This window comes from Hemicordylus capensis, chromosome 2, assembly GCF_027244095.1.
Source record: "Hemicordylus capensis ecotype Gifberg chromosome 2, rHemCap1.1.pri, whole genome shotgun sequence".
Classification (NCBI taxonomy): Eukaryota; Metazoa; Chordata; class Lepidosauria; order Squamata; family Cordylidae; genus Hemicordylus; species Hemicordylus capensis.
In genome coordinates, this window is record NC_069658.1 from 389835794 (window position 1) to 389859270 (window position 23477).

The 23477-nt window shown below is 42.1% G+C and overlaps 1 protein-coding gene across 11 annotated transcripts in view; it reads left to right on the top strand.

Moving 5' to 3' along the window:
- The window catches only part of TNRC6C (trinucleotide repeat containing adaptor 6C), an 814117-nt gene extending 792494 nt beyond the window's left edge, over window positions 1-21623 (top strand). For 9 of the 11 annotated variants that reach the window (XM_053303814.1, XM_053303817.1, XM_053303813.1 and 6 more), the window contains 5 exons: window positions 6451-6567; window positions 12574-12768; window positions 14605-14675; window positions 16336-16475; window positions 18501-21623. In XM_053303814.1, the coding sequence (XP_053159789.1) occupies window positions 6451-6567; window positions 12574-12768; window positions 14605-14675; window positions 16336-16475; window positions 18501-18861 (884 nt within the window). In that variant the 3' untranslated portion in view covers window positions 18862-21623. The remainder of the gene's footprint in view (window positions 1-6450; window positions 6568-12573; window positions 12769-14604; window positions 14676-16335; window positions 16476-18500) is intronic. The other 2 variants (XM_053303815.1, XM_053303816.1) reach the window with 1 other exon arrangement.
- Window positions 21624-23477: the final 1854 nt, after the last annotated feature.

A 23477-nucleotide genomic window follows, 5' to 3' on the forward strand; every position in this document is an offset into this window, starting at 1 on the left:
TATTCTCATGAATGCTACCTGGATACCTGCGTTCTCTGTCCGAGATACAGAATAAGCTGTAAACTCAGTATTGAGTGCCATCCTTTAATCAAATGGCATATGCACACCTGTGGATGCATTTTCAGATATGCCTTCTTGCATTCACTAATGCCTGTGCCTACTGCTGTGGCACCATAACTCCTGTTCTAGACACATAACTCCTGTGCAGACAGTTTTCCATTTGCCTTTGATGCATTTGGGACTCTGTCATGATTTTCTGTCATGTTCGCTGACAGTTCCCCTTTACAAGTGAGCTAGGTCACCTTTCATAGATTCATGCATTTTCCACTTACAAATATTCTGTCATTTTTTTCATCCTCTCTTTTTCTATATGAGGAGAGAGGACAGCAGTTATCACGCCAAGATAGATTGCAGTCAATGGAGGATTCCTCTTCTCAGGTTCCTGATTCTTTACTGAGATATTGTACTCCCATTTTTTAAAGGTACCGACTGGTGCCACAACTTTGGCTCAGTTCAGATGTATCACTAAACAATGGAGAGCAGTGGGCACCACTTTCATGGAAAAGCAGTATATAAATCTAATAGATCCATAAAATGAGCTATAGTCTTTTTACATATTTTGCTTCTTGAAGGTTTGTAACTACCTAGTTTCCAATACTTTCAGCAAGACATTTCAATCATGTTTTTTTCTCTCATTAGTTCTCATAGGCCCAAATTTTCTCTAGAAGGAAGTACACACCGACCACTACATGTGCTGCATCTTCACTGGCTACCTACCTCTTCAAGTTGACAGTTTGGGTCACTGATTTTCTGCAAGCGCCAGAGCAATTGAATTAGGACTATATACACTCGCGGGATCTTTAGAGTAGTTTGTAAGATCAGCACAGATGGTACAGACCACATGACCAACAAATCACAGTGTGCCCTGGGTAGTTCTCGTATTTCTGGCTTTGCATAGGAACACTGGAACAGAAGTTTCCATATAGACATGTCATAAGAGCTTGTGTTTGTGAACTCTTATGGCTTGTGGTATTGCAAAACACTTGTTCACTATAATGGCCAACTTTTGCTGGACTCTGAGAATACAGTATACCATAAAACAAAGTTGGAATGAATGTTATATGAGTATACACATTCACAATGTTTTTGTTCTTGTGTATATATATCTTTAGATGCCCTGAGTTCTATTCACAGAAATCTAACTGTATTTACATTAATTCAATTTTCTATTTCCTGATTTTTTCATACATTGCACGTGATCCATTTGCACTGTGGGCACAACATCTGCACACAATGGACTTGGGGCTCAGTAGAGTGCTGTTTTCCTCTCTGCTTCTGTCCATGCATGCAGGTAATGTGGCAAAACATTAGCTAAAATGGAGCATCTGTGAGCACTGCCCATATCCCCTTCTAGCCATCCCTCTCTGCCCAGTGCAACCTGCAAGTCATGGTGAGGGAGGGCTGGAGGAGGAGGTTCCCACAGATGTTCTGTTCCATCTAATGTCCCATCATGCTACCTTTGCACATGTCCATGTGTGGCTAGGAGAAGCGGGGAAACAGCTCTATTGAACCCTCTTGGAATCTCTTGTGTGTGGATGCTGTGCTCACAGTGCCTGGGAATCACACTCCATCTATATCTTTCTTTTTCTTTTTAAAATTAATATACCGCCCAACTCACGACAGCTCTGGGCAGTGCACAAAATATAACAAAATCACAAAAATTAACAAAGTTTAACAAGATCACCATAAAAATAAAGTAATATATTTCACAACCTTGAAAGGCTAAGCCATTTCCATGCTAGATCTGGCACAATCAACAATATATCTTAAAGATAGATTCAGAAGTCCAACATTCCGCCTCAGCCCTCAGTCCCACCCCCAAAGGCTGGCCCCCCTTGGTCAGCTTCGTTGGCGGCCTGCAGGCAGCCACAGCTAGCGGCTGCACCCCTACCCCTGCCCCAGCCCTGGCTTTATAGCTGGACCAGCCACACCCCCACTGCCCTCACCAGCAGGGCCCAGCTGGCCACGATGACCCACTCAGCCAGGGAAAGGAGCGGCCTGCCGGCTTCAGGTATGAAGGAGCAAAGGCATAAGAGGTTCAACTGCTTCAGTCCCAGATGGATGGTCCCAGTTCAAGCCTCTCAGAACAGCAGACAGGAGGGAGGCAGATGTTCAGAACCCTCCAGCAGCTCGTACAACTTGCCCCAGATCTTCCTGGGGGTATTTTTGGTTGAAATGCTGGATATAAGAAGTGTGCTCAGTAGTGAGGCTTCTTGTAGCAAGACATTGTTTAATCAAGATGAACTCACTAATGTATAATGGTTCGTCGTCATCTTCTTGTTATTAATTATGCTAGTCTTTATAAGTGTATAGCAAGAATAGGCAAGGTTTCTCATAAATGATCTTCACATGCCATACAAGGTGCCATGTATCAGTTCAGTACAGGAGCCTTGAGCCAGTTTTGTGATGTGTGAATTTCAGTAGTGCCTGGGGCATAGCAGCTCTGAAGGGGACCTGGGTTCAAGAATTGAAGTTGAGCCCGATTGGTTTCTTGTTTTGTTTTTGCCAACCCTTTAAGAGGAGACTTGTCATGCCCTTGGTCTCGCCAGCCTCTTTCCTTCCCCCTGGGTTGTTGAAAAGGCCTCACAGTCATTTGGCCTGGGTAGTGTTCCTAGCTGTGGGCAGGGCTTGTTCCTTACACAATCCCTGCCCCTGTGCAACTGCCCATTGGTTCAGTCAGAGTCCCAGGGCTCTTGCCAAGGTGAGCCCTCCTCCTGGACTGGCCCCTCATCACTGGCCAATTGTTCCTTATATAGCCCCTGGCAGCCAGGGCAAGTCTTACAAGATCTTGCGCCGAAATCTCATGGGAGCTCCCTTTGGTCTCGTGGAATTTTGCCATGGTATGCCAACGAGACCGGGATTCCCTGCTGGGGCCAGCACTGATGATCCCAGGTGGGTGGTTGTTGGTCTCCTGTTTCCCCCACCTGACCAGGTCCCTGTGGGACTTGGATGTGAGAAGCCCCGACACAAAGCGGGCCACGTTTCTCCACAGCCAGCAGCTCTGTGTCAGGGATTCCCTGACAAGACGCTTTCTCTGGAGCATCTGTCACTGCTGCTGCCTGGGATATTATGAGTAAAACCAATCTTCCAGTTAAAGTCATCATGTATGACATCAACTGAACATAATATCCATAAGATATATTTTACGTACTGTAACCACTAAACATACTAGCTGCTGTCAGGTTATCAAATATCCATTTCAAAGTTATATTCATCTGTAACCAAGTTGAGCAAGAATACCCTGAAACCCTGAGTCACACCTGTAAATATAAAATTTAATAGTTAATAACATAAGGAGGCTGTTCTCGTCAGCAGCCAAGCCCATATGGATCCCAGTGTTCCCATAGTGCCAAACCCAGCGCCAAAGCCCAGCCAAGGTTAAGGTCGCAAGTGTGAACTTTACCCAGCTGCCAGGATTGTGTGTCAGCACCTGCAGCTCGCAGTGACACAGAGTTGGGTGCCTAGAGCGCCCATCCCTAGGGGGAATCCTCCATTGCCCCAGAGGTAGATTGTGTGGGAGCTGGTAAACCTGTGTGGTGCCAGCCTAAGCAGAAGTTCAAGACCACGGTCGTTCTATACAGGGGAAAAGCCTTAAAGAAGGGCATTTGAGTTGGAACCTGCCTGATTTCTAATGCACTTATGAGATGAACCTCCCTGGAGGCCTCATCTGAATTCATTCTTTCTTCCCGGGTGCCCAGCACAATGCAATTGATTGTGCAAAACTTTTTCTCTTGACTTTTGCACCAGTCCCTGTCCCTCACTTGCTGCCATTTCCCTTTGCACAAGGTGCTCTCCCAAGTCCTGCACAGCTACTCCAACTTTCCTTGAAAGGGCAGTGGGGCAGAGAAAGTCTACTGAATTCAACAGTTCTTTTTTTTTTTAAACTACAGCAACAGATTAATAGTGTTATTTAGGTTTCAGTCCTAGTGTATTTTGAGAGTAAGCCCCACTGAATCCAGGGGAGGGGGGGCAATGGCATGCATAGACTCGGACTGTACAAGCATTTGCAGTCAGGTCTCTGAAAGGTGGGTTTGGGGTGGGCAGGGCTGACTCAGGGTGGTCAGGGTGGGTATGGCGAGGAGAGGAGGGGTTACTGGGTGGCCAAGTTGTGAATTACCTAATATCTTACAATAAAAATAGTTAATTCTAAAGAAGAAGAAGAAGAAGATCTCTGAAAACTTCTTGGAAATCCAGATGCTCAGGCAGCCAGTGCAGAGGAAACCCCCCAAACTTGGAGTGTGAAGAGGCTGACTTGGGTTGTTTTCTTCCTTCCTATGAACAGAATCAGAACCATTGTACCCTTCCTCTGCCTAATGCTTAATATTAGCCAGGACTCCCAGAAATACTCTGCTTCTGTACTTGCTTTCAGTGGCAATAAGGTTCAGCCCTGGAACAAAGCAAAGAACTTCTGAACATATGTAAAGTACATTGTGTAGCATATACTCAACTAGATATCCCACATACATCATTAAGAATGAGCCATGAAGAGCTCTATTTTCAAGCAGGCAGGAGTCCTTGGCACCCCTTTCTGTTTTAAATGCAGCTTGAGGGAGAAGAAGCTTGCAACAAATTTCTTTTTCAAGAGTGGAGCAATAATTGGGCAAACATATTCAAAGAACACAAGCTGCCCAGCTCCTCAAAGCTGCCTGGCTCACTCCTCCCCCAAGCTCTGGCCAGCCTCATTCCCAGTGACTTCGCTTTCAGCTGCTTGTTTTCTTCACTCTCTCCCTCACTTGGAGAGAACAAAGAAAAAATGCATCCAATAATGAAGCCAGCTGGGAAATGAGCTCCAGAGGGCCATGTGGCCCTTCTGAATGCTGGCCACATACCCTTGTGGGTGACATCATATACAGGGTGGCATGTGCAAGGGGCCACCAGGGAGAGGGGCTAACATGAGTGCACCCTCCCCTAGCTATACTCTTCTTTCTAAATTAATTGCAGAAAAGTACCAAAACCACGTGTCTATAAAGAAAGCAGTTTCCTGACTCTCTTGTCTCTTAATATGTCTGGTTTAATATTATATGTTGATGGTCCATGGAAGGTAGAAATCCAGCAAGTGCCTCTTTCCATGTCACTATATGTTTGTTGGGGAAGTGCTGCACCTCTTGAATTCTTGCATTAAAGGCAAAGCCATGACAGATCTGCCAGATTTCTTTTAAGGCAATCTGCTCCTTGCCTACCGCCCCCACCCATCACCCCTGAGTGGCAAGCTCCCAGTCTGGGCATGCCACATGGCCCTGCTGAATGGTGGATTATGTCGAATGGTGCCTTGCTGGCCCTTGCCTCCAAAAGGAGCAGGCCCCAGTCTGACTACTGCCCCATGACCCAGCCAAAGTGGTGGGTGCTGCTTCATTCGCTCAGCCCACCAAGAGGAATAGCTCTCTTGTCCTGTCCAATAGCTTTACAGCAGCACAGCCAACATGCATGGTCTGCGATCAGCTGTTTGGCAGTGCAGAGGGCTCAGTGCCTGCCCCTTTGGGAGGCAGGTGCACACACCAGGAGGTGCATGGGGTGGCCCTAATCCTGGCCCCCCTACCAAGTGATTAATATTTAAACATTCACTGTATGCGCAACTGTGGACAGTCCTTTGATTTGTTAGAATGAACATTTTCAGTTCTAAAGAAACTTTAGAATTCTTAGACGGGATTGCTTGGAAAGTTTGATGTGGTTGTAAATGCCAACCACATGCCATCCAGATGATGCACATGTAATATTTGTGTATAAGCTTTCTAAAGAGCTTCTAAATGAATTTGTGTTGCTCTGTCTAACAGGTATTGCAACAAAATGTATCTTCTCAGACATCTTCTAGCAACTTGATCTTTGTTGATGCTTTTCAACAGTTTAGTTTTATGGCAACTTTGTAATGGTAGATCTTGTGAGAACACCTTATGCAGCAAAACTGTACTCTGTATGGAGCATGGATGAGCCAGGGGTGGCTGGTGACAGCTGTAGGGATTTGGGGGAGACAACTTGGGCAGAGATTAGCAGCTCTATCTGTTTTGCCTTGAACAGAATGTTGCTTTTAGTTTTTGTAACCCACAACTGTTGTCATAAGAGACACTTTCATAAAACATTTTTCATCCACAATTCATATATCTGGATACAGTGTCTATGGACTTCATAAGACAGGTTTCAGGAAAGTTAGAGTGTTTAACTTCTGCATGGGCACCACCACTACCCCGCCACTGTGCCATCTTTCTTGTATGCCAAGTTCTGCTGCAATGGGGTCATGCTTCCTGTAACATTTCATTCCTAGACTTCCAAGGCAAGGCTGGGTCAGCTCTTGTCTTGCATGGTTTCTATTTGCTCATGATGGTGTTAAAATTGCATATTCTACAGTAGACACCATTCTGCCCATCTTTCTTAGTTGCTTCTTTGCTGGTTCTGCAGGGTCATCCCCAACATCATCTCAGAATGCCACGCTGCCTTCATCGAGTGCCTGGCCACTTAGTGCCTCCGGCTACAGTAGCTCATTCAGCAGCATTGCATCCGCACCTAGCATTGCAGGTACGACCAATGGCCTTTCTACTTAGAGTCCCTCTTTGTCCACAGGGAGAGGAGGTTCTGAAAAGACCTCTTGCTCTTTGAGGTAATGATGCTACCAGAAGTGTGCTGCATGTACTGTACTCCATCAGTCGAGTGACTGTCCTGGGAGTTTGGCAGCAGTGAATATGTAATGGGGATGCCAGACAATGCACAGCACTTCAAATGAAGAAATATAAATTCAGTGCAATGCTAATTCCTTGCTATTGCACCATTTCTGTTGATGAAGATATAATCACTTCTGATCTTCTTAGAGCTAGCTTATATGCTTTTCACCAACAGACACTGCCTCTCTGATATTCTGTGTCTCATTTCCTGGGAACAAATATTGGGGGTTTATCAATGCATGTCTCCCCCCGCCCCCCACTCCACATCTCAGTTTTGCTTACTCAGTTCAGCAGATGAGATGAGAAACCCTTGATGAGAGCCAAGGTCAGCTGTGTGGTCACTGAGAGCTTTCATGTAGCTGAATGTACATTGCATTCAGCCTCAGCACATACCTGGTCATTTTCAAGATCCTGGCAGCCAGTGTTCCCTCTAAGGTGTGCACGTACGCGTGCTCTCATGTTTTTTTATGTCCGCTCAGTTAATTTTAGATCCCACTCAGGTTGAATCAGGAAGGCCCCGCTCTGAATGCACTTGTGCACACACTGCCTTGCTACTGCTGCCCAGAACAAAAGTCATTCCGCACACGGATGAAAAATAAATTAGAGGGAACACTAGCAATCATCTTGCTCAGTTCAGCCTCACTGAGACTTATATGTACAGGTGGAAATGCAGAAGACTCTTGGAGTGGGGAGAGTTTCTGAAAGAAGTAATGATTCCTGCTTTTTAATTGTTTTTCTCCCCTATCCTTAAACACATTACCACTCTTGATCATTTTTTATCAAAATGATGCCCCTTATTTTTTTAAAAGTATATTGCATTATAAAAAAATAAGATTATTTTCTAAACAATAAATAATATGCTGGCCTTGGTGGCCTTTTTGCCATTTGAAGCAAAAATGCCAGTTGCAGTCCTTGCCAGTTACTGCCACCTCCTCTGGCTGGAGAGAAGACAAACAGAAACTGAACCCTCTTTGCATAGGATTCCTGGAAAGAGGCTGGGCTCTTTCCTGCCTTCATTCGAATACTCTTTGAGTGCAGCAGATATAAGAAGGTAGTGAGCCCAAGCCATTCATTTTGCACAGGACTCATGAGAAGAGGTGGGTCCTTTTCTTCTCTTAAGCACCCTATGCAAAGTGAGAAAGTAATATCTGAGAGGGATGCTTTGTTCACCCCTCCCCAGCTAGACACAGAGGGGCAACCAGCTTAATGAAAGATAATTTATTATTAATTATATTATTAATAATTAATAATAATATAATTAATAATAATAAATTAAAAATACCTTTATTTGTTAGCTGGCCCATAACAAATTGTTCTCTGGGAGGATTAAAACATACAATAAAAATACATAACACATTAAATCATAGCTGACAAAAAGAAAAGAAAATACAATACAAAGCAGCTTAAAAATTCAATTTTAAAATTAGTTATAAATCATATCAATTCTGAAAACAGAATTTAAAAGCCCTGGATGAACAAAAAGGTCTTTACCTGGCATCTAAAAGAACAGTGATGAAGCCAGGTGAACCTCACTGGGGATGCTATTCCATAAATGGGGAGCAGCCACTGAAAAGGCCCTCTCCCTGGTAGATGCCCCTTGAACTTGATGTCTCTTCACACATTGCATCTTGACAAGGAAGTAAGTAAGTGATCAGCACAGCTTTTCTATGAGTGAGAGGCATAAACTCCATAACTGCTGGTTGCACATCTCGGAGGATTCTATTGGAAGTGGAGATGGGACCCTATCTTCTCACATAGAGAACCTGCACTGGCCATTTCCTTCCTTAGCAGCAGAACTGTGGGGACAGAGAACATGCCTTTGTGTAAATTAACTCTCAAGTTACCCTCAACATTTGCAGGCAGTAGATTGCCACCTAAGGCAAGGCTTCACCCTGTACCTCAAGATGAGACCAGGCCTGGTCTTACTGGATGCTAAATTATTTGGCTTGAGATTCTCTCTCTCTCTCTCTCTCTTTAATTAATTTAATTTAATTTTAACGCCCTACATGCCTGCTGAAAGAGGCATGTTTTCAAAAGTTATTTTAAAAACAACCAGAAGTGGGGAGATTCTGATTTCATTTGAGAGTGTGTTCCAGAGCCTTGGGGCAACCCTAGAGAAGGCCCCGTTTTGGGTTGCCACCAAATGAACCTGTGGCAGCCACAACCAGACCTCCCCCAATAATCTTAATAGGCAGCAGAGTTCATGAAGGCGGCGGCACTCTCTTAAATGAATTTAATTAGGTTAGTCTATTAATGTATATCCCATCTTTTCTGTATAAAATATGTTCAAGATTGGTTACAATAAGTAAAAAAACAGCAATACTCATCACTAATTACAAGAGTGAAGCAAAGTAAGTCAAACATTTCAGAGACTACCTTTCAAAAGATCTAAAAACTCACTGAAACACCATCTGTACCATTCTTCTGCAACTGTAATTTCTACGAGTCACCTCAATTACCACCAATGTTGTGTTTATAACATACATTTTGATTGGCTAAAAGTTAACAGTAATAAATGCTTACATTTTGAGAGCCATAATCAAAATGTTCATGTGTTGTCATTATACAGTTTTATTTTAGTCTCTAGACTGAAGACTGTGAGGGTATTGGGTTTCTTGCTGCTGAAAATGGAAAGGAATGTGGAACTCCTTCTCCACATCCAGCAACAGAAAATGCATGGGTCTGATCAGTCTGATAGTTATTTTGAACACTTTTTAGCCCTTTAAAGTCACATTGTGCCTCTATAATAGTTAGCCTTCCTGATGCAAAGAATAGGTAGCTCACCACTGTAGGTTATGTAAACTCAGCCATTCGGTAACTCCAATAACTATGAATTTACCTGATGGTTACTTAATTTATCAGTTGTTGTCACTGAAATTTGAAATAGTGAACCTTGGTGACTATTCTGGTTTTCTGTTTTCTTTTTTAACCCCCACTGCTTGCAGTCCTAACTGCATGTGTGCCAAACTTGCATGCACTTCTGGGATCCTTCAGACATTTCCAAATCTCTCTCCTGCTCCTGCTGTGCTTTTGAACGGCGCGGAGGGGCGGGGTGGGGAGGAATGCAGAACAGAGACAGACAGCAAGCATGGCTGCACACAAACAGGGTATACATAGAAGTGGCCTTGGTGGGTTGCGAAAAGTGGCTGACATCCTGACTGATGAAGCGCATGTGCTTTGAGCCCTGGCAGGCATATAGTGTTCACCCCCATGCTGCTCCCCAGGTCCTCTAGCATGTGCATGTTTGCAGAAGAAAGCTAACAAATGTATTGTAGATAAGCTTTCATGAACTACTGTCTATTTCAGTAGATGCATCATGAAACAATAAATCATGCTAGAATCAATTTGTTAGTCTCTAAACTGCTACAAGACTATTGTTGCTGCAGACTAACACAACCATCCCTCTGGAAATGGTAATTTATTATCATTTTGGATTTCATATGAGTGTTCGTCCCAGTTTACATACCTAATGAAAACTTCAGGTTTTTTTTAGCATTTAAAACTGCAAAATGTGAATTTGTCAATGAGCACATGGACTCTTGTCAAGAGTAATTTAAAAGGAATTTAAAATAAGTGTCCTCATCTTTAATGATGCATTTCTCTCTTGCATATCTCCCCCCCCTCCCCCCCCGCCAAAAAAAATTGCTCCAGGACTCCACCATGTTTTTAATCCATACACTTAGGTCATGTGTGAACCAGCCATCCGTCTACAACTGTGAATATTTTCCAAGAATGGAATGTTATGTTGCATTTTCTTCATCAATGTAATTGAAATCCAAGAGTGGCTTGTTCATACATTGCTATTGGATTACATGCTTTGTATTAATCAGTTTCAGATGCTTAGCTTTAGAATCACCATTTGACCTCTGCATTAGAATTGTATTCATAGGAACATAGGAAGCTGCCATATACCAAGTCAGACCATTGGTCCATCTAGCTCAGGATTGTCTACACCAGGGTTGCACAACTCAAATACCCTGGTGGGCCGGAACCATCTACAACTTGGCGTGCAGGGGCTGAGGTCAGTTTTTTAGCACATTATTACATTAAAATTAAAAATGGGATTAGTTATTTGTGGATCTATTCCCCCTATCAATGGACCCATCGTTTCAACCAAGGGTAGTGGCCAGAGAACAGGTCCTGTCCCTGCTCAATGAGTGGGGCCCCTAGAGTGCATGCCAGCCGCAAACATATACCAAGGCCTTTCCTCTCCCTAAATTGTTTTTGCTTTCAGGTTGCAATGCTAGGTATGCTTACAGGGCAGTAACACGGAAATTACATGGCACACCAATGGAGCATATTTCTGAGAAAGCATGCACAGGATGGCGCTATAAGGCAGTTTCCAGCTCCTATGTTGCTGCAGGGTACCTGGGGGCCAGTAAAATAGTCACTGAGGGCCGAATCTGGCCCCAGGGCCTTTATGTTGTGCAGGCCTGCTCTACACAGACTGGGAGTGGCTTCTCCAAAGTTGCAGGCAGGAGTCTCTCTCAGCCCTGTGTTGGAGATTCCAAGGAGGGAACTTGGAGCTGTCTGCATGCAAGCACACGGATGCTCTTCCGCGTCCCTGTCCCCTGAGGGGAATATCTGACAGTGCTCACATGTAGTCTCCCATTCAAATGCAAACCAGGGCAGATCCTGGTTAGGAAAGGGGCAATTCATGCTTGCGACCACAAACCAGCTATCCTTCCATCTTATTATAATTATGATAGTGATGATAAAAAGGGATCAGAAAACAGGGTTGTGGTTGTGGTTGTTTTTTATGCAATATGGGATTATGGGCAGGGAGATGTTGTGCTATTTGAGGTTGCTCTTGTGGAAGTATTTCAGGTGAGTATAGGAGATGTTTGTTGCTTTTTCTGGATCCAGTGGAATCAGCTCATTACTGAACCCAAGCTGTGATTGACTGTTCTTAGCCTGGTTATCAGAGGGAAGTCACCTGGTCTCCTAGATGCCAGCCCAGAAATGAGAGGGGCACATTTCTAGCCCCTTTTCTCCATGGTGCCTGAATGTACCCATGGAAGAGAGAAGAAAGCAAGTTAGAGAGACTTCCTTCTCAGCTACTTCTCTGCCCTCTTCTATGCCATTCTCCATCTCCCTGTGCTTGTTTCACATCCTGCTAATAGTAGAAGGAACTGTTCATACCTAGAGCCATTGTTAACTCATGGCCTGATGTGTTCTCTTAGTGCTTCCAGGCTATCTAGAAACAGAGAGTGTGCAGGGCCATTACTGGGCAATAACTTCATGTGTCTACAGTCCAGCTTGTGAGAAAAGGAGGAGGTGGGACGAAATATGGGGGAGGAATGGTGATTGTGGTGGTGTCAGAGATAGGAGTTGCCAGCAGGCCACTTTTGAAACTAGGAGGGGCCTTGACTCAAATTGTGCCTCTGGTTAATCTAGCTTCCAACCAGGTTAAAAAAAAAAAGATCACTCAACAGTTCCTGTAGCTCATAAAGAAGAGCAACTTCTTGAAAACAAAAAGAGTGACGTGTATTTATTAATTTGAACCTTGTGGATATCCATTTTTATTCAGAAGTCATTATGTCGGATGTCTCAGATCCTATAGCCTGTACTTTGGAGTCTTTTCTAAATTTGTTTTTTTGTGTGTGTTTTGCCCTAAACTATGAAGAACAATTCTGGGGTGGTAGATTCTTAAAGGTAGTAGATTAATGGTACTAGCACAGCAGAGAGGACTACAGATGTCTTAACAATACCTGTTAAGGGCTACAAATATCTATGCTCAATGCCTGATGTAGAATGCAGTCTTGTTACATTAGTGTAAAGATGACAACAGGTTCCTGGGATTGTGCCTTGTCCATATATCCCACCTTGTAACAAATACATGAATTGCATTTTTCTGTTGCAGGTAAATTGTCAGACATCAAGTCAACGTGGTCTTCTGGCCCAATTTCTCACACACAAGCCTCTTTGTCCCATGAACTGTGGAAGGTACCCAGAAACACTACTGCTCCTACGCGACCACCTCCAGGCTTAACAAACACCAAGCCATCATCTACCTGGGGTGCCAGCCCACTGGGTTGGACCAGCTCTTACTCTTCTGGTATTCCTGACTCCTATCTTTTATTGCAGTGCAACATTTTTAATGTTTTATCTCCTCTTTGTGCTCAGCTTATTCTGTGTAGAAAATGTTCAGGCCTCAAGTGGTCAACAATATTGCAGTGATTGCTGTGTTAAACTTACTTTCAGTGATGGAAGATGTATTGTAGCCATGCCAGGGCATGTGATCATGACTCAAGAAAATAATTCCTTTTCTCAGTAATACTTTTCTGGGTGGCATGTGCATTTGAATGTTAGGGATTTTGCATTAGTTAGTTCAGAAAAGTAAATATTTTAAGCAGAATCCTTTGAAAAGAAATGCCAGGTATTTGCAGGGCTTGATTAGTTAACAAGTGGAGTGTGTAAATCATAATACAGTGGGGATGTATATCTGGGACTTAATTCCATCAGCTGTAGAAGCCAAAAGGACAGTCTCTCCCCATCTCCCCAGCTTTACACTTTAGCCCCATGTATGCCTTCCTGGCTTTGTGACCCAGTTTTTAAGCTATCCTCATGTTGTATTCCATACATTGTTTTAGTTAGGCTATGGTGCTTTCAAAAAGTGAGTATCACAAAATTATCATTTTACCAATAAGGGTGAAATAATTACCCTTTTAAATATATATATATATATATATATATACACACAATTATCTTTAGTTTTTTCTGGGCTCCACCTGGTGGCTAAGTAGCAAGAATTCCAGCTGTAGCTTGAGTACACGAACCCATCTGACTTACCTGAGTGTAGCTTTAAGTAAGTGCTGCCGTTTAAATGTTACAGCATTGCAGTTTGTCACTGTAGAATCAAGCAACCGCTTTTTTAAAAAAAAAAAAGTATCCTGCTTGGTTTGTCTTTAATCAGAAGCCTATCCTTGTTGTGGTGCTTTTAGTTGGAATAAACCTCTTTTCCAACATTTTAATTTGAGCAGTAAAACACAAAAGGCACTTGACAATCACAGCTCAGTAGGTAGTGCAGTGTTTTGCCCTGATCTACATTAGATCAGGGGGTGAGCACAGGTTTAGCAACTAATGCTGCCTTGGAAAGAAAAGATAATGAACTGGAAGGCCACAGCTAGTTTGCTTACTTTAGTGCACATATAATGAGCATAATAACAACATAAAATCTACATGCAGTGGATGCCTGATCACAACTGGGAGACATGTACCTAATCTGTTGCATTCAGTTTAGACCTTACATCACATTGTGCTTTTATGAAATAATTCTCGGCCATTCCTGTGACACCACCTAAAACATCTGCTCAGCTAGAGTAGCCAAGACCTCTGGCAGCCTTCACTGAACATGTCTCAGACTCATGAGATCTGCAAACAGCGCAAATGAGAGAGCTTTTTGAATTTGCTTTATGAGCCTTTCAAATTGCATCTTTAAATGTAATCTTCAAAACCGTGAGGTGGTCATTTGTAAGGCATAACTGCTTACAGTTTCAAGGATGTTAACAGAAAATCCGCATCATGTATCTCAAATCATATAATAGTGTATGATGTTTTAAACAATTCACAAGTGTTTCAAGGCCGTATGTTGTCTCCCACTCCACTAGTCCCCCCTGGTAGCTAACTGAAGCATAGCTTCAATGAAGACTTTAATGAACCATCCATTCTGCAGTACAGTTTCAGAGCAGCTACCAAGTAAGAGAAGTTAGCAGGCATTTGATGAATCAGCTGATGATCTCCAGTTAGGCTACAGACCATTTTGACCAGCATGTTTTTTAGTAAGCCCCACATCAGTTGTATTCCTCATGTTTGTGTCCTGCATGTTCTATAGCCTTCGTTCAGGTGGTTAGATTGTGCTCTCCCTAATCTCTCCATTTTTTTGTGGTTATAGGCTCAGCCTGGAGTACTGACAGCTCAGGAAGAACAAGTAGCTGGCTGGTCCTCCGCAACCTCACACCCCAGGCAAGCAAAGCTCATGGACTAGTTGGGCAAAGAACATAGCCTCCCTGGGACATTAGGGAGAGAACACTTGGAACTCTGCTTCTAAACCCTTATACTATGCATTTGCCTTCTCTCCGCATGTTTTATGACACTGCTTTAGCATATCAGTTGGAGCATGCCATCCTAAGCACTCATTTTGCTGTGCAGCACATTTTAGGCTTGGTTCATTTGACACTTTGCTAACAGTTTACAGAATGATGCTCATCCTTCCTTAAGGTTGTGTTGTGTCCTCAATAAAACAGGAAATAACCCCAAACCCCTTAGCTTCTTGGTCAACTCTTTATAATGTAAACTGCATGGAATAGTCACAAACAAGTTGTTCTGAAGAGTAGATCTTTAGCACAAATAATTGGATCCCTCTACCTGATTTTTCGGATTGTCAGTGCTCAGAGGGTCATCAGCTAATTAAGGAAGATTAAATCGTATGACAAGCATAGGGCCAGTAACCGTTTTACAACTGTTCAAGACAGGATATGCAGCTCACTGTGCCGAAATGGCAAAATTGCCTTTCAGTGGTATAGCTATTACATGTTATAGGAAGTGACCCTCTGATTGTGACTTTGGAAGCAGTGAGAGTCACTTGCACATCCAGTTTTCAGGAGTGCAGTGTAATATCCAAAGAGGAAAGTTGCCTTTCTGCGCTGTGGTGAAATGTGTAGGCACGAGAATTGCTGCTTGCCCACTTCCTTGCAGGAGAAATGCACAAGTTCCTTTCAGGTGTTAACACCTCAGACTTGCATCCATGTGGATCGTTGGGGCTAACAGGAGAAACTGTGGACAAATCTAGGAGAGGTGAAGATGTGACTCTATCTTAGCTGATCCAAGGTTAGCTGCTCATATATTGCAGTATTGTATGTAATAGGATGGGTGTTTAGTGGAGATATATGTAATAAAGCCAAGTAAGAAAGAGAAATAAATCACTCTGAAAAATCATATTAAAAAATTACCTGACTCAGAGTCTAGAGAGACATAGTATTAACAACCAGGTTAAAATTCTTTTTCTTAAGAAATGTCTAGTTAAGTCTTATTTATTTACAGTTTAATAGGATAATTAAATTTTATTATTATTATTATTATTATTATTATTATTATTATTATTAAATACATTGTACTATTAAAGCTTTTGGCCTTGATAAAAATGCCCTCAAAATCTTTGATATAGAAGATACTAACGCAGAACTTGGAGAGATAGCATGGTTGTAGCTATAATGATACAGAGGAGAGAGGAAGATGCAAACATGGGATTGCCCAAAACAGCAAGCCTCCAGAGAGGATGTACATGAGTGCTCTGAGCTGGCTTTTCAGTGAAGGCTGGATGCTACAGCTCTACTATTATAGTTCCTTCCTCATGATGCCTGTAAAGTCTGTCTGCCAGTGGGGAATATAGTACACTATGAGGTCATTCACACAAGTGAAAACTCTGTTCTACCCAAGTTCGGTGAACAAGCTAGGAGGAGAAGCTATCCACCTTGGTAGCTGCTCTGAAGCTATATATACCTTCTCGTTAAAAGCCAGTCTCTCATTAAGGAAAGCAATAATGATAGGCATCATGGGAGGGGCGGGGAGAAAAGGAGGAGAAGAAGAAATCCATATATAATGTTGTTCTCCGTTCTCCATTTAGATTGATGGCTCTACACTGCGTACTCTATGCTTACAGCACGGTCCTCTTATTACATTCCATCTGAACCTGACTCAAGGGAATGCTGTGGTCCGATACAGTTCCAAGGAAGAAGCAGCAAAGGCCCAGAAGTCTCTGCATATGTATGCATCTATGTGGTTATAGGATGGTCTTTCTTAAATTGATGTCTGTAATAATTCTCTAAGAACAGAAATGGGAGAATAATGGAAAATAAGCTATGAGGTTATAGATAGAGCACTAAGTGAAGAGTTATCTTGCTTGATCTTATTTTTATTATATAGGTATAGTTATAGCAATAGCAATAGCACTTACATTTATATACCGCTCTATAGCCGGAGCTCTCTAAGCAGTTTACAATGATTTAAGCATATTGCCCCCAACATTCTGGGTACTCATTTTACCGACCTCGGAAGGATGGAAGGCTGAGTCAACCTTGAGCCCCTGGTCAGGATCGAACTTGTAACCTTCTGGTTACAGGGCGGCAGTTTTACCACTGCGCCACCAGGGGTTATAGGGTTATAAACCCTAAAAGAGAGATATGTGTTCCTATTTGTGACTTGGATAGTCTTTTCCTATAATTCACCATCGGCCAAGAAGTCTCCAACTCATAGGAACATAGGAAGCTGCTTTATACCGAGTCAGACCATTGGTCCATCTAGCTCAGTATTGCTTACACTGGCTGGCAGCGGCTTCTCCACCATTGCAGGCAGGAGTTTCTCCCAGTCCCATCTTGGACATGCCAGGGGGAGAACTTGGAATCTTCTGCATGCAAGCATGCAGGTGCTCTCCCTGGAGCAGCCCCATCCCCTAAGGGGAATTCCTTACAGTGCTCACATGTAGTCTCCCATTCAAATGCAAACTAGAGCAGACCCTGCTTAACAAAGAGGCTAATTCATATTTGTTACTAGAAGACCAGTTCTCCTCTCTTTTCCCATGCTGAAATCAAACCTAATAAAATTAGGTTTGGCATTTTAATATTTGCATCCCATTATATTGCATTGCATTCCAAAACATACAACAATAGGGGAAAACACACAAAACAGGCTGGAGATTGGATCGAAATTTGGACATCATGCACTTCTCTTTTTGCATTGTAAGCAGTGATAATTTAAATTAACTAACCATTAACTGAGATGTCCATTGACATGTATTATTACATCTAGCAAGATGTTTTCTAAGTGTCTGTATGTAAATGTACATACAACGTACAGCCATAGGGTTGCAATGTACCCTATGGCTGCGTAAGTGCCAGCTCCAACTTGCCTTCTTGAATTCTGCCCCATTTTTATTTCGTTGGGCCCCTGCGTCCCCCCTTGCTCCAGCCCTTGGGACCCCTTGCTTTTGGAGATTCTCTTCCAGGTGAGAGGCTGCAGGGTCCCCAAACAGACCATTACCTTTCCCTTCCTCTCAGCAGCTTTCATAGGAACATAGGAAACTGCCATATACTGAGTATCTTTCTCACTTCTAGAGGAGAACACAGACAAACAGACTTGCACACCACTATTGTTTGGGATACAGTGATGAAAACACTTCTTCAAAGAACCAAAGTTCCTTCTTTACAAGTATAAGTGTTGAAGGTCCAGATGTATTAGGATTTGAGTCATGGTGGGTTTAATTAAAAGGTATTCATGCCTTGGTGATTTCAGCTAATATCTGTGCAGATATCTGAGACAGACTTGATGATTCTTTCAAATATGTCTGTCTTCCCTGCTGTTTAGCATCTCCCTACCTTTAGGGTCCTCCCCTCCCCCATGAATGACCTATGTCTTAGGGCAGGGGGAATAATCAGAACTTTATAGAAACCTATGTATTGGAGTCAAAATAATTTATGCAAAACAAATGCGCACTTGCATAATTTATGCAGCATACTGCTCAACATCTGTTTGGTGCAGTGAGTTTCATGGCTTAGTATCTCCTATCTAAAACCAGCCATCTGTCCACTCTGTAAGAATGGGTTGTTGTGGTATGTAGGTAAGCAAGCATACGTTAAAACAGAAAGAGTAAACATTTGCTTGTTATATTCCCATAGCTTGACACTGAATTTAGTGAATATGGAAATAGCTATGGAAGGACTTTGCATGCTGACCCTGCTGAAGGAATGGGCTCTGTGATTTGCCTTTGAGCATTTCTGTGTCTTTTGTTTTTAGGTGCGTTTTGGGGAACACTACCATCTTGGCTGAGTTTGCTGGGGAAGAGGAAGTGAACCGTTTCTTAGCCCAAGGCCAGCCACTGCCCCCCACCTCCAGTTGGCAGTCCAACACTGGAACCACTCAGACCCGTTTGGGCTCCACAAGCAGCTCACATGGAATGGTGCGCAACGATGCAGGCCACTGGAATACCCCCTGCCTGGGCGGGAAAGGGAGCAGCGATCTGCTCTGGGGTGGGGTCCCACAGTACTCAAGCAGCCTTTGGGGTCCGCCCAGCACCGATGATGGCAGGGTGATCGGAAGCCCAACGCCTTTGAATACTCTGCTCCCAGGTGATCTTCTCAGCGGGGAGTCCATGTAGGACACCAGAGAAACAAAATGGAAGTAACAATCATCAGCACTAAAGGAAAAATAATGGTAACCCTTTCCAGTCCAGGGCATCATGAAGAATCCAGCTTTAATAGATCAGACTGGCAGCCCTTTTTTAGTACCTCTGTCCAATATCGACTATGAAACTCTACCGAAGTCCTTGTGAACTGTTAGTGCAACAGTATGGGCTCCTTTTGGTCAGTGTCACGTGCTAATGATAGGTTTTATGTGGGGTTTTTTTCCAATGGCTTTTTAATTTCATTTTTATGTTTGTAAGGTGTTTTTAAAGACGTATAAAAGCTGCTTAGACTAGTTCTATCATGAAGGGCACTTTTCAGAATTTGGGCTGGAAAGGGTTATTTTATCAACTTTGGGAGTGGGGGAGGGATGAAGGAGGGGATGTTAGAAAGCCTATTTAAAATGAGCCTGTGATAATTATGCACATTACCAGAGGCGGATCCTGTAATCAGTAGGGGGTGGCATCCAACCAGCCCATCAGCAGCATTGGGGAACAAATCCTACACCCCTTGGCTGTACGACTTGGATTGAACGGTGGGGTGGGATATCCATGTCCACTACTCCCATGGGTCTTGCCTATGCACATTACACTTGTTTCATTACTTTTTTGTGTCATTGTTTTTTGAAGTACCCCCCCAAAAAATAGTAAAAAGGCTTAAAAAAAAACATATCAAACATGCAACTATACTTGAATCCAGCAGGCCAATATTACAAAATGTGAACACTTTCTATTATTACACTTCCAGGTTGGCATCAGAAAACAAAAGAACAGGCTCTAGGAATATTTCTTTTTGTTAAGTTCTTTCTTATATGTATGCATTGGGGAAAAGATGGATCGATGTGTGAGCGTATGGGGGTGTGCGTGCGCCAATTGTACGACTTAACAAATGGTGTGGTTTTTATTTCCTTTTCCTTTTCAGTACATATGCTTTTGATTTGCTCATTGGTCAAACGTTTAATTGTTATTAGCTTCTAACTTTGCACTGAGTGTCCGCAGCCCTTCTTGTAGCTAATCCTACTTGTGTTTGTTTTGTTTTTTTAAAAAAAAAGTTGAAAAAAACTGATAGGAGGGGCTGGCGACAATTCACGTGTAAATGTTTACTCAAGGACTCTTGCCGCATTTTAAAAACTTACAGTGTGTATCTCTGGAGAATAATATGTATATCTACCTTTAGCAGCTTTTTATTGTGGACTAATGCAAGGAAATAATTACCGGAGTATTGCACCGTTTCCCCCCCATTCAAAATATAAAGTTTTAAAAAAAGAAAAAGAAAAAAAAAGAAACTCTTGTTGAACTGTGGCCATAAATACTTGTAAAGAGTGGATGGTTCCCTGCAAGCCGGAACGGAAACAAGCACTTGGGACATAGGTTTTGACTGCTTTTGGAGGAGCCTACAGTTTCGGCTCCCACCTGTTTACAGACCTTTTTTTTTTTCCCTCCTTCAAACTTTAAAATAAAAAAAGGAATTGAAAAAAAGAAAAAAAAATAGACTTCCATCATAAAGAAACCTATTTTCAGAATGAAGATATGCTACTTCAGAACTCTGGGATTGAACAGTGTTTGTTGTTGCTGTTTGTTTGTTTGTTGTTGTTGTTGATCCTTTCCTTTTGGCCATTGCTGTGTACTCTTTTTTTGTTGTTGTTTTTTCCTCCTCTTCGTCAAAGTGGCGAAAAATGTTGTGATCACTATCTTGCACATGGTGGAAGATGTCTCAGGAAAGCCGGGTTTCCCGAGGAGCAACTCCACACCATTTCATGTATTTTTTAAACCCAACTCCTAGCACTGAAGATATTATTAAAAAACAAAATGAAAAAAAAAATAAAAAGACAGTAAGAGAAGAAGAAAAATACCTAATCTAATGTGTAGCAGTTACATATTTACCAAATAATGGACTCAAAAGAAATAGATGTTTGAAGAGTGCTTTATATATTAAAAATTGCTTTATGTTTAAAAATGATCAATGTTTTTGATTGTTTTGAAAGGAAGAAAGACAATGGAATTAACATACCCTTTGAGTATGTTTTTAAAAATTATATGAACATTGTGCTCCCTGCCTGCTTGGATCAGGAAACTTGTGCATTACATTTTTTTGGTTAAAGATTAGCTTTTTAATGGTTTTGTCCAATTAAAAAGGGTCCTGCAAGATTGCAAATCAACAAAAGCTGGTTTTCTAGAGGATCATGAACTATGCACAGATTGGGTTCCAGACTTGTGTTTTCTCAAGTTTTCGTAGTGTATTTAGCTGAATACCCTTTTCTCAGAGTGATTGCATCTCATTCTCATTACACGCACTCTACATATGTATTGTGTATATCTCTCTCTCTATACACACACACACACACACACACACACACACACACACACACACACACTATATTTATATATAAAATACATATGTGCCTATGTGCGGATTGAAATAGTCAATACAATTTTCCATGCTGAAGTTTAGCAATGAGTTGTAGGGAAGAAGAAAAAACAAACTCCCAATCTTTAAAAATTGGGGATGGAAGTTTTAAAAAAAAATCTTGTTGATTTTTATTTTTTTATTTTTTTTGCCTTTCATTTTGAATTCAAGATGTCTGTAACTCTGAGATGAAAAGAAAAAAAAGTTTGTGGCTTTTAATGTTATTTCTCCTCATAGAATGTGATTGTTAAAAACATGCACCAGAAGTTGCTTTCAAGAGTACGAAAATTCTTTGAAACTTAATAAACTGCAGTTTTTCTTGGCTGTTGAAGGAATGTGTATTTTTCCTTTGTACAGGGACAATTGTTAACAGATAACCCATTTGTTTTTATCACAGTTTTTATGGAGGGTATTTTTAAGGCTTCCCATGTTCATTACATGTACAACCAAGCCAAAATCTGAAGGATTTGAAAATCCACCCTCTACATGTGTATGCTTTATGTAAATGATATATTCTAGATACAGATTGTGGATCTTGTGCTTTAAATTGCCTACTCCTGCTATATGTGTTTGATCACTACAGTTGCAATCTTTTGACATAAATGTCAAAATAGGAATGGATTTTACATGAAATCGTGTTTTTGTTAAAATTCTGTACTCCTGTGTTTTGCCTTTTACAGTACTGTGAAAGAATATTTGCCGCCCTGTTAAAACTTGTGATAGAGGAAGATTTTGGAGTGCACATTCTGCAGACAAAACCCTTCTGGGCCACCATTTCTTTCACTCCACTATTTTTGGAACTCTTAAAAACAGCTTTCCCTTCCTGCAGAATTAAGTTGTGACCATAAAAGGGGTCAAAATACTATAATATGAAGCACAAACATTTTTCATGATCATTCTTTCAGGAAAACATTTCCTCTAGATTAGGGATGTGCAAAATGTTTCAGCTTGAAATGGGCCATTTCAAGTGTTCCAAGCTTGAAACAAAACGGCCATAAATAAAGGGCCTGTTTCAAGCTCAAAAAAATGACCCCATTTTGAGTCTATATGTTTTGGGTGTTTAGGACGCCATTTTGGAGGGCTGTGTTTGAACTCAGACTGGCCCCCTTGGTGGGGGGCTACTCCAGTTTGAGATCAAACCAGTCATACCGGGCTGGTTCGAATCAAACCAGGTTTGAGCCTAACTGGTTCTGCGCACTTGAAACACTTGAAACATTTTGAGTTTGTTTCATTGAAACAGCCAGCTTGGCTGCTGTTTTGATTAAATATTTTGAGCATTTTGCATTTCATGTTGAGCTCGATACAAAACGCAAAATCTGTTTTGTGCACATCCTTACCCGGCAGGTTTCATCTCTTGAAACTACAGCTCTTAAAGCATTCTGCTTTCATTACCCTCTACTTTAATACATAATCAAAGTTACTTTATTTATCATGTTTATATACCACCTGATTTATCTATATAGGAGAGGAGAGCTGGTCTTGTGGTAGCAAGCATGACTTGTCCCCTTAGCTAAGTAGGGTCTGCCCTGGTTGCATATGAATGGGAGACTAGAAGTGTGAGCACTGCAAGATATTCCCCTCAGGGGATGGAGCCACTCTGGGAAGAGCAGAAGGTTTCAAAGTTCCCTCCCTTGCTTCTCCAAGATAGGGCTGAGAGAGTCTCCTGCCTGCAACCTTGGAGAAGCCACTGCTGCCAGTCTGTGAAGACAATACTGTGCTAGATGGACCTATGGTCTGACTCAGTATATGGCAGCCTCCTATGTTACTATCTATATATTTCTTTTCTTTTCTCCTATATCACTGCTTCAAATAGAAAACTTTCAAAAAAGCAAGATACTTTGACTGTGAGGCTGTTTCCTTGGCCACAGTAGGAAACTAGATGGATGGACTGATAGATGGGTAGATAGAGAGGTGTCTCTGTGTGTGTAAGATTGAGCTTCTTAATATCTGTGGGACCCAATAATTAAATGGTAAGAATCTCTTCTTGTGGACCACAAAGCTAAGCTAGCAAGACTCCAGGGCCTTTTCTCAAAACTTTTGAAGGTCTGTAAGCAATAGCTGTCATCAAACAATGAGGTTGTTCACATGACCACAAGGGGATGGGCTGGGGGGAAAGCAGGATCCTTCCTGCCTTTCGCCAGACAATCTGAGCCTCTTCTGGTCTCTGCCATTTGTGCACCCACAC